Here is a 17,312-nt window from a genome sequence, read left to right as displayed (position 1 = left end):
TTGTTAAATCTATCGGTAATTGACCGTGATGATGAAACATGCTCTATGCGCTAATCTGTAATGGAATGAACAAAAGTAAATGATATAAAATTAAAAGATGGTAGGAGATCAAGGGAGAGATTGTTAGATTGATCTCTAATTCTAAATTGGGCCCAACGGTCGAGTTGGGCCTTTGATCCGCGCCCTGATCGGAGGCGCCCAGCCCACTATGGCTAGAGGACCCCCTGTCACACTGCGCTATATATATAGAGGTGGGGGCTAGCGGCTCTGAGTATGAGGTTTACCGTGAGCCGAGCTCCCCACCGAAACCAAAACCCTAATCCCGATCAGAGTTGGGCGCAGTCAGTGACGGGAAGCCACTACCCGCCCCGCTTCACCGACGTCGAGGACTTCATTGACCTCTTTCCCGAACGTCGAGGACTTCATTGACCTCTTCTCCAAACGTCGCTGCCCGTGCGCAGACTTCACCGACGAATGAGATGACGGCTTCTGGACCATCTCCCTCTGCGGTGTCAGGTTCGACACGTTCTTCTTCTATTCCTCTCTATCTCTCTACTCTCGATATCTCATTCACAGTAAAGAGAACCCGCTAGACCTAACCCTAGATGATATTTTCGATCTCGACAGGACCAATAGGCCTGAAGATCGCGTGCACCCAGCCGTGCCGCGTGGCCGCTATGAGCAGTGCGGCGAGGGTCGCGCAGGAGATGGGCGTCAAGCTCGGGCCACGAGGTGGGATACTCCATCCGGTTCGAGGACTGCACGTCGGAGAAGACGGTGGTCAAGTACATGACCGACGGGACGCTCTTGCGTGAGTTTCTCGGCGAGCCGGACCTGGCCAGCTACGGTGTGGTGATCGTGGACGAGGCGCACGAGCGTACGCTCACCACCGACATCCTGCTCGGCCTCGTCAAGGACGTCGCGCGTTTTCGCCCGGACCTGAAGCTGCTAATCTCCAGGGCGACGCTCAACGCGGAGAAGTTCAGCGACTACTTCGACATGGCACCGGTGTTCAAGATCCCCGGGAGGAGGTACAACGTGGACATCCACTACACGGTGGCGCCGGAAGCCGACTACGTCGACGCGGCCGTGGCCACGGTGCTGCAGCTGCACGTGACGCAGCCCCCCGGCGACATCCTGCTGTTCCTCACGGGGCAGGAGGAGATCGAGGTGGTGGAGGAGATCCTCCGGCGCCGGACGAGGGGACTCGGATCCAAGATCGCGGAGCTGGTGATCTGCCCCATCTACGCGAACCTGCCCAGGGAGCTCGAGGCCAAGATCTTCGAGCCAGCACCGCCGGGCGCTCGGAAGGTGGTGCTTGCTACCAACATCGCCGAGACGTCGCTGACAATCGACGGGATCAGCTACGTGGTCGACCCGGGATTCTGCAAGGTGAAGCTGTACAGCCCGCGCACAGGGACGGAGTCGCTGCTCGTCCACCCCATCTCCAAGGCGTCGGCCGACCAGCGGGCCGGCCGGTCGGGGCGCACTGGCCCGGGCAAGTGCTTCTGCCTCTTCACGGAGTACAGCTACAACACTGACATGGAGGACGAGACGGTTCCTGAGATCCGGCGGAGCAACCTGGCTATCGTGGTGCTCTCGCTCAAGGCGCTAGGGATCAACGACCTGGTAAGCTTCGACTTCATGGACCCGCCGGCGTCGGAGGCGCTGCACAAGGCTCTCGAGGATCTCTTCGCCCTCGGCGCGCTCAACTGCCGCGGCGAGCTGACCAAGACCGGGCGCCGGATGGCGGAGCTCCCGCTCGACCCCATGATGGCCAAGGTGATCGTGGTGTCGGAGCGGTACGGGTGCTCCGAGGAGGTGCTCACCATCGCGGCCATGCTGTCGGCCGGGAACGCCGTCTTCTACCGGCCGAGGGACAAGGCGCTGATCGCTTCAACGCGGGCAACGTCGGCGACCACATCGCGCTGCTCAACGTGTACACCGAATGGGAGCAGTCCGGGCACTCGGCGCAGTGGTGCCTCGATCACTTCGTGCAGTCACGCAGCATGCGGCGCGCGCGGGACGTCCGGGAGCAACTGGAGGCGCTGCTGGAGCGGGTCGAGATCGAGCGCCGGCGACCTCGACGCGGTGAGGAAGGCCATCACGCCGGCGACCTCGACGCGGTGAGGAAGGCCAACACCGCGCAGCTGCGGCAGCACGGATCGTACCGGACCGTCAGGAGCTGGCGGACGGTGTTCGTGCACCCGAGCTCCGGGATGGCGCGGGTGGAACCTCCCGCGCGTTGGGTGTTGTATCACGAGCTGGTGGAGACGACCAAGGAGTACATGAGGCAGGTGACGGAGCTTAAGCCGGAGTGGTTGCTGGAGATCGCGCCACACTACTATCAGGACAAAAACCTCGAAACGCCTGAGCAAAGAAGAAGGCCAGAGTGCGACGGCCTAGTAGTCGCTGAGAAGCCGATTGTTAGGTCGGAGTGTTTGGGATTGTTCCACCTACAAACTCTATCATAAAAAATTTAGAGTTTCTGTAGCACTTTTATGTGTAGTTCTCTGTCTTCTCAGTAGTATGAGTGTATGCACATTGAGCATGAAAATTCCCTCCCTCCGTTTCTTTGTATGAGAAGTATATTAGGATTCTGTTCCTTTTTATTATACGTCAAATAAGCATATTGGGGGAGAAAAGAGCTCTGTTCATCCGAGCAATCGGCAGTAGTTGCTCGGAGTTAAGGTTTTGGGTCAGCTAACCTTATGTTATAGACTCGTTACAGTTCGCTGCGCCCAACCCTGTTTGCTACGACCTGTGCTGAGTCATGCGATCGATTGGTAGAACACCACGTGCTACCATTTCATGCCTCAAGCGAGCTATAAAATGAAGGGAAACTAAGCCAAGATATTTATTTTTTGTTTTCTTTCCAAATAGGTTTTCGAAGTCGTATTGTACGCTGCTAATTATACATTTATACGCGCATATAGTATGTTTTGGTTCAAGCACGATGAACGTATTAAATCACACAATTCAAGCATATATATATATATATATATATATATATATATATATATATATATATATATATATATGCATGCATGCATGCATCATATATATATTTACATGCATGCATGCATATGTGTATTTTATATTATATTATTTCATGTGCATATATTACAAAAGATTGCATTATAGTTGTTGTGACATAACAAGTTTTCTCTCATCCTCTAGCTTGGCTTCAATGACAGTGTTGGGTCGAAGTAGAACTCGCCCTTGGAATCGATGACCTGCTCATTAAAAAATCCAGCTATAGACTCTTGAATTGCTTTGATTTGGTCTTGCCGTATGACCTTTTCCTCCAACCATCGAGTCTACAGGTTTGAATTAAAGGAAAATAAATTAATATATGTATATATATATATATATATATATATATATATATATATATATATATATATATATATATATATATATAAAGACATAGTAACACAATCAATAATAATAATTAAATGAATATATAGTGTATTTTTAACGTACTTTGAGTCTCTCTGTAGGAGTTCTTTGGGAGAACACCTTGATAAACTTGCAAATATAGTAACCACAGTAGTTGTTCCCCTATTCCTGCCTCAGACATCACTTTACGAGAAAAAGATTTGTCATCCAATCTGGTGATCCGATGAAAGCTATATGTTTAATTAATAAAGATGATGCGATTCAGGGGACTTACTTTCAAAGGGATTACATTCAGTGGCGCTTTGCATTTTTCCATGTGTTGCTTCTCAATAAAGGTTTTCCAAACACTGCCTAATAAAAAAATTGCCACGTCATTAGATATAGTTAATCATCATGTTTGTGTGTATATATAGTACGTTTTCTAAGTTTTTATTTTCTAACTATTTTCTAAGTTTTTATTTATATATACTACGTTTAGGTACGGTGATTGACAGACTACTGTGACGATATCGGGACATGTGAATAAATAACCATCCGTACTAGTTGACCTCTCTTACGTGATCATCTCGGCGAGCATTTCTCCACCGGACGGCACCGTACTTGGTCAAGGAAGAGCTCCGATTCTACGAGGAAGGGAACACGGTCTTCCACGACCGTTGTCGCTCTCCCTCGTAGAATGAAAGCTCCTCCTTGACGTCCGTTACCGCTCGGCAGAGAACATGCTCGCCGAGCTGAACACGGTCTGCAAGTTCAACTAGTACGGATTTGCTATAATTTTCTAACTATTTTCTAAGTTTATATTTATATATACTTTAACCTTCTTTCATGTAAATATGCAAGCTTGAAGTGATTTTGAGCTCAAATTGCTTACAAATGAAAAAAAACCACAATAAAGAACCATAAATATATATAGTGAACAAAATGGCATAAGAAAATAGTGAAAAATGAGAGTATGAGATTGATAACCTTTATAACTGAAGAATCGGCGGAGGAATCGAAGAAATCGATGGAGGAATCGAAGAATGGATGGAGGAATAATGGAGGGAGGGAGGAAGCAAGAACACTACTGCAGTGAGCTTCAAAATGTGCTGAGCTCGGGCTCGGGGAGGAAGGAGGAGATAGCCGATTTATAAAGGGAGAATATTTAGTTCCGGTTGATGGATCCAACCGGGACTAAAGGTAACTTTCCAACCCCGGGCGTAGCCACGGCCCAGGAGTAGACCTTTACTCCCGGTTGGAGCCACCAACCGGGAGTAAAAGTATACCTTTAGTCCCGGTTGGTGGCTCCAACCGGGACTAAAGGTCCCTGCCACCTCTGTCTGGCGCAGTAGCCGTTGAGCAGGGACCTTTAGTCCCGGTTGGAGCCACCAACCGGGACTAAAGGTATCTCTAGTCCCGGGCGCAAAAAATTCCAGGACTAGAGCCCATTTTGGCCGAGGATCAAAGGTCTGTTCTCTACTAGTGGTAGGTGTCTCGTAAAAGATGATAAACCAAGTCATGCTTTAATTTTACAATTATTTATCTTTCCAGAATTCCACAACAGGCCCTGGTTGAATTTAGATCTTATCTATACCTAATAATAATAAAGAGACAAAATTTTCGGTCATTTTTTCGTCCATCCATTTTTTTTTCTGTCTCCTCTAACTACTGGGCAATGGAGAGTTTCTTCCGGCCAGACTTATATACATAACCTGTGCTCATATGAGTTAGAAATAGCTCGCATCTAAACCCATATAGAGTCCGATTATAAGATCAACACCAGAATAGCTACAACTCATAATCCAAATAGGTCCTTTACTTATTGAGTAACTATCTGTTTTCAAACAGGGATAGATGTAGACCGGGTAAAAAAATTGCTTCGGAATTAAAAAAAAAAACGGATGCAACACAGAAAGGAACTCTCCATCCGGTGGGGGGGAAAATCCTCTCATGCCTGGTCTTCGGCTGGAAATAGGATTTCTACACATATACGTAACTTGCTCACGCATTATTTGTTTTGGTTACAACTAATAACTGAATATAATATTCCTAATCTCCATTTACTTGGCCAGGCTAAAGCGTACGGGATTCCTAATCCCTATTTACTTGGCCATGCTAAAGCGTACAGGATTTCCCTGAGTCAAGTACGAATACAAGTTCCTCTTTCCATGACCGGCCGAATAATTAATCTTCTTTCCTATCTCAAATATTTCCCAAATCTGACTCTAGCACGGACTCTTACCATAATTTCTGGCCGAGCCTGGAAATCCTCTCCACGAGAGCCTGGTATATGTGTTGGTCGGTATATGTGTTGGTCATCTGGCCTGAGTCCGTGTCGTTTGCCCCGCTTGTCACGTCTACAGAGTTCGCATCGTGCATCCGGATTTTTTTTTTAATTTTAACACTTTTTGAAACAAATTTTAAATCTAATGTGGTCAGATTTTTTTTAAAAACTAACACTTTTGGCCGCGCCTATTGCCCTGGCGCGGCCAAATGCCTGTGCCACGCCATGCATGATGGCGCGGTAGAGGGCTGACGTGGCGACGACCAGAATCGCTGACCGCTGACGGGGCAGGGCCTGCCACGCCCTGATCCGTGGCACGACAGAGCCGAATAAACCCCCCACCGCCGCCCGCGTCCGCCAGTGGCCGAGTAGCAAGGTCGCCTGGCCGCTGCGCCCGCGTCCGCCCGCGCCAGCCCGCCGCCGAGCACGCCAGCCGTCGCGGCCGCGTCCGCCCGCGGCAGCCAGCCCGCCCGCATCAGCCCGCGGCCGAGCACGCCGGCCGCCGTGGCCGCGTCCGCTCGCGTCAGCCGAGGACTACGCCCGCGCCAGCCAGCCCGCCACCGAGCACGGCACGGCCGCTGAGCCCGCACGACAGCGCGCCACCCCCTCCGGCCATACACGGCGGCTGCCCGTCGAGGACTGCGCCCGCGCCTCCTAGCCCGATCTAGCGCGCTGCAGCGAGGTACTCCCCTAATAAAGTTAGTAAAATTATTAAAGTATAGTTAGTAAAGTTAGTTAGTTTAGTTAGTATACGTAATATAGTAAGTTAGTATAGGTAGTAAAGTTAGTTAGTTTAGTTAGTACAGTTATTGAGTCTAGTTATACATTAGATTTAGTCTAATTAGTTGTTGTAGTTAGCCTTGTATAGATGTTAATATTAGATTAGTTAGTATAGTTATAGTTAGAATATGTATTAATATTACTATGGACATTACGTACGACGATTTTGATGACTTGATGAAGTTTTTTTAAATGCTTTTGCAGATAGATTGTTGTGTTAGAGTTTTTTATGGAGGAAGTGTTAGGAGAGAAGATGGTATGTTTGAGAATATGGAAGAAGAATTGGAATGGTTTAATGAACCTCCTAGCTTCAACGACCTTTGTGTCCGTTTGAATGCAAAGTTTGACGGTGATTTCATACTGAAGGGGAGGTTTGATACTGGAAAGACTAGGGCACACTATGTCCTCATGCCCTTGCGCGACCCTACTCACTGATCCCGCTACACTAGGGTTCTCCAAGGTTCTAATGTGCCCATAACTGAGGTGGTGGTGGAGAATGGGTACAGGATGCAGGGTATTCAGGACGGCCAGTCCATTGACGGTGTTGGAGGCAATGAACAAGAATTGGGGATCGAAGGGGGAAGCAACTCAGGGTAACATGGATTTGGATGGTCAGTTGACGCAGGAGCAGTTTCATTCAACTACAGTAGGTTGTATAAGCAATGACTTCGATGTGAATGATTTCGAACGGGGAGAGGAGCAGGAGGAGGACAGGATCGGTGATATAGTTAGTAGTGATTCAGACGATTCTGATGATGACCAAGGAGGTACAGATGCTATGCCAACACCGGCTGATGCTATGCCAGTACCGGTTCATACTATGCCATTACCAGTACCAACTGAGGTTTTGCATGGTGTCCAGGCTCAGAGTAGACTAGTCACAGATTTGGCTGCAGATAATACCTCCTATGATTCATGGACCAGAATTAGCGAAGCGCAGCAGTATGTTCCACCACCACCTTACACAGCGACTGAGCTTGAGCAACTAAGATCCAAAAATGTACCTTTAATGGGTGTTCCGAACTATAGGGATGTCAGCATGACAGATATGACAGTTTGTGACACCGGTCTTCAGATGTATATGAATTCATTGTATAACCATGAGAAAGAAACCCTTAGGAAGGGGATAATATTCAACACAATGTCAGAGATAAAACTCTTTTTTCAGGACTATGCTGTATACCACCATAGGCCGTAGCACTCATCCATAAACCGGTGACAGACAGAAATAGCATAAAAATGTTAGATACATATAACATAAAGAAATGTAACCAACATTATTGGGGAAAAAAGCAACACCAAAGATTTGGAACCAAAAGCATTATTGAAGCAACACCAAAGATTTCAGACCACAAGCGTTTGACAGTGACCACTGAATAAGTTTCTTTAGCTTGGGTTAAAAGAGTTAAATTATATGTTCAAACGACTAGCTGACGTAAAGATTTGGGTTAAAAGAGTTGAATTATAAGTTTCTTCAGCTTGAATTGGGTTAAAAGAGTTAAAGATTTGAGACCAAAAGGAATTGGGTTAAAAGAGTTAAAGATTTGGGACCAAAAGCAGTTGGCTGTGACTACGCAGATTATCAGCCTGTTTATTTCGTCGTAAACGATCATGAATTGTTTACTGCTGGCTGATTTGGTGTGAGAGAAAAATATTGTTCCAGTTTATAATCCACGATCGTATACGAACAAGCGAACATGCTGTATGTTACAAACAAGCATGCAGCATACATCTCGTGCAATTCTTTGTTGATCCATTGCAAAGCATGGGCAATCACCTTAGTTATACTAGATGTAGATAGTGCATTCGTGACAAACTGTAATTATAGTCAATGGATATTTATTACCATACTAAATCAACCTACAATTCGATAAATTTATCTGATTTAGGACCATCTGAAGTGATCAAATCTCCAAAAAAAAAAACGAAAAAGGTAGTGTTAAAATGTTACTGCCAGTTTCCATACTGCTGCGGATTGCGAGAACCTTGTTGGGGATAGTTTGACCCTCTGCCTGGGCCAGACACGCCATAAGGGCCAACCTGCTGATAATTTGGTCTGCCAACTCCATAGCCACTGCCATTTCCACCCCTTGGGCCACCTGTTCCACCCATCCCACCACCAGGGTATGGCTGCGGCCCTCGGCCTTGTTGAGGATAAGGGCCACTGCTGTAGCCGCCGCCTTGCCCACCACGATTTGGATATCCTCCACCTTGGTTTCCACCCTGTGGATATCTGTTTGGCCCTCCTGGACCTCGGGGTTTTGTGTAGTGATGGCTTGGCCCAGGTGCCATTGGAGCATGAGGGTTGCCCATAGGTTGCCCTGACCTGATCTGTGAATGTGGTTGGCCCTGGTGTTGAATTGGTGGCAAACGAGCATGTGGATGAGGATGCTGAACCTTTTGCCGCTTTGCTGCTTCTTCAGCTTGCCGCTGCTGTTGACGTTTTTTCTTAGTCTGGAATTCATGTGATGATTCGTACTTGGGCAAGCTACATTTGCAAACATTGAAATATATACAATTAATTTAGATAAAGCACAATTGAATTGACTTAGAACAACTTATTATGACACAAAGCTTTGCGAGTAAAAAAGAAAGCAATGAACCATACGTGTGAGGCTCAGCTGGCGGGGGATCAGTCCAAAAGTAATCTGCATCAAGTGCATCTTTTGCCTGATATCCTCTGAAAAGTGTAAAGGCATGCCAATTCAGGTCTCAAGATTTTAGTCAAGTCACATGGCAAATACATATCGATGCTAAGTAACAGTAAGAAGAAGCAATTGTACCTGTGATGGATCCAGTGTTAACATCTTCTCAAGCAGATCCAGAGCATGTGGGTCAAAACTGGGATCACAAACATGTGAGGAAGCAGGGCAAGCTACAACATGGTGAATACAAACTATAATACTTACTGCTTAAAAACCTCCTTAACACGTCTTGCAATTACTCGAGGAGGCTTTAAATTATTATACCATGGCAATTTCATGACGCCTGGCCAGCTGAACTCATCAGGCGTACCACAAAGCTCAAATATTTTTGTCAGCTGCTCTGGCTGCATCACAAAAACAGAAGATAACAAGGTTCATATTTATAAGTATGAGCTTCAAAATTGGATGCAAGTCTGTTAATCATAACTATAATGAAAAAAATCATGTTTGGGAGTACACTAGTAATGGAAAATGATTGCAGAAACTAATTGGGCATGCATACTATTAGGAGAGGGCTGCTGTACTAGACGGAACAATATTGCAATAATGATGTATATGATTATATATCTGATCCTAAGAAAACCAGGATGATCCTGAAGCAGATTTCGGGCAAGAATTTGATAGGCAATGGCCACTTAGGTGCATTGATGTTTCTATTGGCAAACACACAAGCCTTCATTTTGATTACTCAATCTTCAAACAAATCCAATGATCCTAAGAAAACCAGGATGATCTTGAAGCAGATTTCGGGCAAGAATTTGATAGACAATGGCCACTTAGATGCATTGATGTTTCTATTGGCAAACACACAAGCCTTCATTTTGATTACTCAATCTTCAAGCATATACAAATGTGACTGAAAAAATCAGTCATGACTAGGCTACATGCCTACATGAGTAAGCTTCTCATCTAATCAAGTTAACATGACTTTATAACATGAAATCTTCCTTTTCTATTACTACCACACCTGTCACATAAAGTTTGTTTCTGATAGCATACATGCTCTAGTTTCTCATACATTCCAAATTTTTTGTTTATCATCAAAACCCATCCACACACACTTCAGTTAAGACAAAAGAAAATAAGTAGGGGAGTACATGGCATTCATAACATAAAATGTTTGGATGAGAATTCTGACAAAAAATAGTATCTAAAGTTTCCTTCAGTCAAATAAGAGGCAGCATCATCTAGGATGAATTAGAAAAATAATACATATCACAAAGTGCTGCCCTACCTAATTTAAAATAGACAACTCCAAACAACGCAGATATAAGAATATTTCTAGGTTTGCTTACTTTATGGGCTTATGGCAGACACTCAGACCAGCAACAAACTTATTACAGTCGATAGGAATTGCTAGCATAACTAAGTTGGTGGTTCAGAGCTTACAAGAAACCATACCTCATTCTTTCCAGGCAATATAGGCTTTCCATAAAGAAGCTCTGCAAAAATACAGCCCACAGACCACATGTCAACTGCTGGCCCATATTGTGTGCTTCCCAACAACAACTCTGGGGGTCTGCAAATCATTAATCCAACAAAATCAGAAGAATATACAACTAAGTAATACAGTATATAGCTTGCATACAACAATGATAGTCTACTAACAGAACATCTACCTGTACCACAAGGTGATAACACGGTTAGTGAGGTTTGCATGGTGATCATTTGAAAATGATCTCGCCAGGCCAAAATCAGCAAGCTTTAAGATACCATGATTGTCTATCAAGAGATTAGATCCTGAAAGTGAATATATGTTTAAATACAATGTTAGTGAAAAAGACAAGCAAGCCATAACATAGACCCCAGAAAAGGAACTAGTGTGTTCCATATACCTTTAATATCTCGATGCAGAACTTGATTGATATGACAATAGTGTAGACCCATAAGGAGTTGTCTCATGTAGCACTGGTACATAACATACCAGAAATATTGCTATCATTAGATGATGAACAACACCTCATGGCAACCAAGAACCATCACACATATGGATGGTTTTTACCTTAACCTGTGGTATGCTGAACCGCGTTGCAGGCCTGTCTGACAGCCCTGTCAAGTCATGATCCATGTACTCAAAGACCATGTAAATGCTCCCTTTGTACTTGTTGCCCTCAACTATCCAACATCACAAGGAGATCAAAATTATGCAATAAAGCAAAAACAAAATCAATAGTAGTCTTGTTATTAAGAATCATACTTCGCTTCCCCTGCTCATCTCCTCTCTGGCCCTGAAACAATTAACAGTAGCAAATAATAGACTGCGTGAAAACAATTCGCAGGAACAATGCCCTGACTCATGGTAAATTTTCATTGAAAAAACAAATCGTGGTATATTTGTCAAACCTGGCGAGGTGACAATCTCTTTGAGATTGATGACGTTCTGGTGGTGCAACTTCTTGAGGATTTTAATCTCGCGGATGGCCGTGATAGGGAACTGCGCCGGATTCAATTCAAACGAGTGGAGAGCCACGACAGGTACGAATTTTACAACGCGAGCCATGAGAAGGGGAAGAGGAATACTTACGCCCTCCCGCTCGTTGTCCATTCGGATCTTCTTCAGCGCCACGATTTCCTTCGTCTCCGTCTCCTTCGCCATGAAGACTTGCCTAGAAACAATCACTATAACGAGTCAACAAGGCCGCACAAACTGCGCTGACGCTTAGGCGGCGGCGTCCCCAAGGGATTGAGGATGAGGGGAGATTTTGAGACATGCGTACCCGTAGGTGCCCTCCCCGATCTGCTCGAGTTTCTCGAAGCAGTCGATGCTACGGGAACCCCATGACGGCGACTCGTCGAGGTTGAGCTGCCCCGGCCCCGCGACCGCCATGGCTTCCGGTGCTTTGCAATGCACTAGGGTTTGGGGTTGGGGGGGGGGGGGGGGGGGGGGGGGGGGGGGGGGGCGCGAGGGCGAGGATTGAGTTCGGGGGTGGAACCTGCCACTTGGGATTTGGGAAGGAACAAGGAACAGGAAGACAAGGGGTCGATAACGGCAAATTTTAACGCAACGTGTGCTTTCAAGCCGAGTCGGATACTCGGAAAGCCGGTTTTCGTCGGGTTTTAGCAAGAATGTTTCTTGGCATTTTTTTGAGCCCATATCAGGCCTAAAATTTAGGCACAATAGCCTCGTTCGATTTATCCCATATTTAATTTGTTCGGCTTCTTTTTTTTTAGCTAAATCAGTATTTTTCTCTCACAACAATTCAGCCTAGAACAGTATTTTTCAACCAGTTTCAGCTAAAATTCTGCCAGTCGAACATGGACGCGTAGACTCAATTTTCATGACCGAGTTGGTCCTTTTCCTTTTGTTTTGGTTATACTCATGCATTATAACAAGAAATAAAAAAATAGCATCATGACAATTATAGTTTATACGTGTATATTGTACTTATAACTAAAAAGTTAAAATTTAACTGTGATCTTTGCAAATTATGTTTGTAGCCCATTATCATTATTACATCCTTGTTAACAAAGCATGAACGGTTAGCACAGAAGTACATAATACAAATTTTTATGTGAAACCGAAGCAACCAAGTTTGTGCCATAGCGACCGTATTCACTATGACTCTAGTCTTAGGTGGTGTTTGGATCCGGTGACTAAAATTTAGAAGGTGTGTCGAAGAATGTTGCATGGGGTATTCGGATACTAATAAAAAAACAAATTATATAATCTGTCAGTACTCCACGAGACGAATTTTTTAAGCCTAAATAATCCGTCATTAGCATATGTTTACTGTAGCACCACATTGTCAAATCATAGACTAATTAGGCTTAAAAGATTCATCTCGCAAATTAGTCACAAACTATGCAAATAGTTTTATAATTAGTCTATATTTAATACTATATGCATGTGTCCAAACATTCGATGGGACAACGACTAAAATTTAGAAGAAGCAACCAAACACCACCTTATACTCCTGCATGCATGAATTAAATATCTCTTGGAATTCCCATCGTAAGTCAATAGCTACATCAAAAAACTCCTTCCACGGCCTTTGGCAATTGCCGGTGTTTGTTTCTGATCCACTTGTTTAGTTCGGATCACTTAGCACTCAAGAACTCAAGATTTATACTGACAGGACCCTACGTCTAATCAGATGGTGATGAATCACGTTCACGAGCCCAATCACTAAAGCCTATAGTAGAGGTTATAGCAACACGAGCAAGGCCTCTACTTAGACCTCATAGCTAAATATAAGTGGCCAGACCGAAAACATAACTCTAACAGGGTCCCCTACTAGAGCCCTTAATTTTAGGTGGACACCGAAATCCTCCCTTCGGTCCTTATTCATAGAGACTCAAGGCCAAGCCCGCAAACGATGGTTTCCATCTATTTCTGGGTGTGCCTTCTCCCGCTTGCCCCTTCCCCGCCCGCCTACGTCGCCACTTTTCGCCAGCCTACATGCTAACCCCCTGCCACTTTTCGTCCAGTGCTCCCTCACTATCGCCCCAAGTGTCCGGCCGCAAGCTCATCACAAATAGGTGTGAGTGTCAAGAGAGGTGAAGAACTTCGAGCATATGAGGATCACGTCATGAAGACTTCAAAGAAGAAAGGGAGTCCTATCACCCCTTATATAGCCAAGGGGACAGAGTTGGGGGAGGAAAATAGAAGAGATCCTATACGCCAACTAGTCTTTAGAAGGGACTCTCAACAGTCATGGCGTCCAACCTTCACTATTGTCACCATCACATACAGTCGTGAATTTCACCATCCCACCGTGGTCATGGAGGAAATTGTGGGAGCGGTTGGCTATGGCCTGGAGGTGACCACGCCCACACCATAATTGGTGGAGGACCACCACAATGGTAGACAAAAGCATTCTAAAGGCCCGTTTTGATCATCGGATTTTTGTAGGAAATTCAAAGATGCACGGCCGGTCCTTAAAGTATTGGGCGGGTTTCGTCTGGGTCTCTAAACTACGAAATTGCATGTTTGGCTCCCTAATGTATTTAAGTGCTCTCATCTAGGTCCAAAATAGACACGAGGAGGGTTAGAAACTGACGTAGTCATCTATGTGGACATAATTTAAGCGTAGAGAATTTTAAGCTGACGTGGTCGTCCACGTGGTGGTTGACTAACGTGTGAAAGCCCTAGTTTGGTTTTGGATAATTGATGAAACCCTAGGACTAACCTTTGATCTAAGTATGTGATTTAGATAAGGTAGTCTAATCCAAGTGGTAGAGCTAGATGATGGTCATGGTGAAGGTGATGGCCACAAAAGAGATGATCAAGTGCTTCACATTTAGAAAAGAAGAAAGAGAAAAACAAAATTGGGTCTCAAGGCAAAGGTATATTGATAGAAGCCATTTTTTGTTTGCACTCAAGACACCATAGAGGGTATAAGTGATTTAGGATCAATAGCCGTACTATAAAGAGGGGAAATCTTTGGCTAAGCGGTTATCGAGTGCCACTAGGTGAAGTTGCAATTGCATATGCATTTAAGGACCTAGTGTGCTAACTTTGACTCTTGAAAAATTGCTTTTAAAAATGTTAACACACTGAGCACATGAGTTATACACATTGTGGTTGGCAACTTGGAAGCAAGGATGAAGCGGTTGAGTTAGAAAATAAAAAGGAGGCGAAGGCAGAGCACCGAACGCTGGCTCTGTCCTGACCGGACTGCTGCCTGGCCAAGTTTGGTCATTTATAGCCGACTTGGCCGAGAGCGACTGGAATCGATCGGATGCCATGATCGGAGATGCGTCCAGTCAGCTGTTCCAAAGGCAGTGCAACGTGAGGTGGCAATCGGACTCAAGCAAGGGCGCGTGATCGAACACGATTGAGGTGCGTCAGGTCAATGATGACGTACGCTGACGCAGGCAGGTGCGTGAGGCCAGAGAGGATCGGACGCACCAGGCGGGTCCGGTCATGTGCGAGTGGACGCATCCGGTCGTCGAAATCTGTCTCTAGATGCTTACTGGACACAAATCGACACTGCGGTGGCTGTGAGTCCATTCGATTGAGAGGCGAGTCTGGTCATAACTTAACTGTGTGAGTGATCTGCTAGTGACCATTGAGATCGGGTGGCTACGCTTGAACACGGAGGGCCACGTGGCAGGCAGATGCGTGATCGAACGCTGGCGTGGTGCGTTCAGTCAACCTGACCGGCGCGTCCGGTCAACACGTAGAGCCCCCTCCTTTGACCCTAATGGCTCTATTCATTTGAGCAGGTCTATAAATAGTGTTTGGCCGGCATGGGGCTCACTCTCTTGGACATTTTCACCTATGATACATTCCTTGTGAGCCTAAGTAAACACCTTCCACTCATCTCCATCATTGGTTCATCATCATAGTGAGATTAGGAGTGATTCCAAGTGTATTTGCTTGAGTGATTGCATCTAGTGACACTTGGGGATCGTTGTGGTTGTGGAGTTCTTGTTACTCTTGGTGGTTGCTGCCACCTAGATGGCTTGAAGCAGCAGAGGAGCTTTGGCACGTGTTAGTGATTGTTCGTGGTCAGCTCCGGTGATTATGAGGGGTCTTGTACCTTTCCTGGCGTAGAACTGAAAGGTAACTCTAGTGGATTGATCGTGTCATTGAGTTACCTCACTTGTGGGTAGGTTCTTACGGTGCCATTTGTTGGCTAGGTGTGTGATATCTATTAGCCACTGAACCACCAAGTGTTGGTCGACACAACAGGGACTAGTATGCTAATAAGCACGTGAACCTCGGGAGAAAAATCTTGTGTCCCTTGTGTGATTGGAATTTCTCTCGATGATTGGATTGACTTCATATTGTGATTGGTTCATTCCTCGACACGGCAGTATAATCACCTTACTCACTCCATTACATTTCTTGCAAACTAGTTGCCAAGCTCTTTAGTATAGTTAGTCTTTGAGAACTTGTTAGTTTGGTTAGTGTGACTCTTTAGTTAGTCTTTGAGAGCACACTAGCTTAGTGAATAGTGACTTAGTTCTTGTGTGTGTTTAGTGATCATAGCAACTAGAATTGTTGAGATAGGTGGCTTGTAACCCTTGTAGAGCTAGAGCAAAATTACATTACACCGTTTGTTGTACTAATCAATTGCTCTAGTGCTTTGTAGAGTTTTCAAATAGGCTATTCACCCCCTTGCCATATTAGGACCTTTCAAGTGGTATTGGAGCCGTGGTCACCGTTTAATTAAAGGTTTAACAACCTCAGGTGTCAAAAGATGGCTCAAGTTGTGTTCAACCATGTGGAGGGCAAACCACCGTTCTTTGATACAACATGCTAGGATTATTGGAAGAAAAATATGAAGATGTATCTTGATTCAATCAATGATCAAGTGTGGGATGTGACCGAGAGTGACTATATGATTATTGATCCCACCAATCTCACCAACCAAGATAAGACCAACAAGCAATGTAATACAATGGCTCTCCACACCATCTACAATGCCATTAATTCCAAGGTGTTTGAGCAAATCAAAGATTGTGATAGAGCAAGCGAGGTGTGGAAGAGATTGGAGAAAACATATGAGGGCACACCGACGGTGAAGAGTGCCAAGCTATACATTCCTCAAGGATAAGTTGACAAGCTTCAAGATGAAGGATGATGAGAGCATTCTAGAGATGTTTCATAGATTGCAAGTGATCATCAATGACTTGAAGGCTTTGGGTGAGAAGATCAATGATGATGATGTCTCTCATCGGTTCTTGATATGCTTACCTCTAAGATTTGAGATATTGAGATTGATCATCATTAGAGGAGGATTGAAGCAACTAACCCCCAACCAAGTACTAGGTGATATCATGACACAAGAGACATACTATGTGGAAAGGTAAGGGGTTGACCAAGATGAGAAGAAGGATGAAGACAAGAAGAAGAAGAGTGTAGCATTCAAGGCTAGCTCATCATCCAAGAATAAGGGCAAGTCCAAGAAAGAAGAATCAAGTGAGGATGAAGATGCAAGTGACATTGACGATGAAGCCATGGCTCTCTTTGTGCGCAAGTTGAGAAGATTCATGAAGAAGAAGGGCTATGGTGCAAGAAAGAGAAGAGACAACAACAAGAGCAAAGATTATGTGAGAAGATGCTATAAATGCAAGAGCAAGGATCACGTTGTAGCAGATTGTCCCTACAATAGTGACAATTATGAAGATGAGAAAAAGAAGGAAAAGAAAGAGAAGAAGAAGAAGAAGATGATCTTCCAAAAGAAGAAGTGTGGTGGCTATGTGGTAACATG

At 45.1% G+C, this 17,312-nt stretch overlaps 1 protein-coding gene and 1 pseudogene across 1 annotated transcript; one reads left to right on the top strand and one right to left on the bottom strand.

Annotated features, from left to right (window-relative positions):
• The first annotated feature begins 605 nt into the window (after positions 1-605).
• On the top strand, positions 606-2,474 carry LOC136510824 (pre-mRNA-splicing factor ATP-dependent RNA helicase DEAH1-like; annotated as a pseudogene).
• Positions 2,475-8,259: 5,785 nt separating this feature from the next.
• Positions 8,260-12,021, bottom strand: LOC136512408 (cyclin-dependent kinase C-2-like). Its single transcript, XM_066506373.1, has 12 exons — positions 11,868-12,021; positions 11,675-11,756; positions 11,494-11,584; positions 11,348-11,368; positions 11,153-11,265; positions 10,986-11,058; positions 10,770-10,890; positions 10,552-10,669; positions 9,355-9,494; positions 9,208-9,286; positions 9,054-9,115; positions 8,260-8,933 (listed from the first exon to the last, which is right to left on the bottom strand). Exons 1-12 carry the CDS (start codon positions 11,975-11,977, stop codon positions 8,393-8,395), a joined length of 1,551 nt encoding a protein of 516 aa, XP_066362470.1. The 5' UTR covers positions 11,978-12,021; the 3' UTR covers positions 8,260-8,392.
• Positions 12,022-17,312: the final 5,291 nt, after the last annotated feature.

Source organism: Miscanthus floridulus, chromosome 16, assembly GCF_019320115.1.
Source record: "Miscanthus floridulus cultivar M001 chromosome 16, ASM1932011v1, whole genome shotgun sequence".
Classification (NCBI taxonomy): domain Eukaryota; kingdom Viridiplantae; phylum Streptophyta; class Magnoliopsida; order Poales; family Poaceae; genus Miscanthus; species Miscanthus floridulus.
This window is presented reverse-complemented; position numbering and strand designations above follow the sequence as displayed.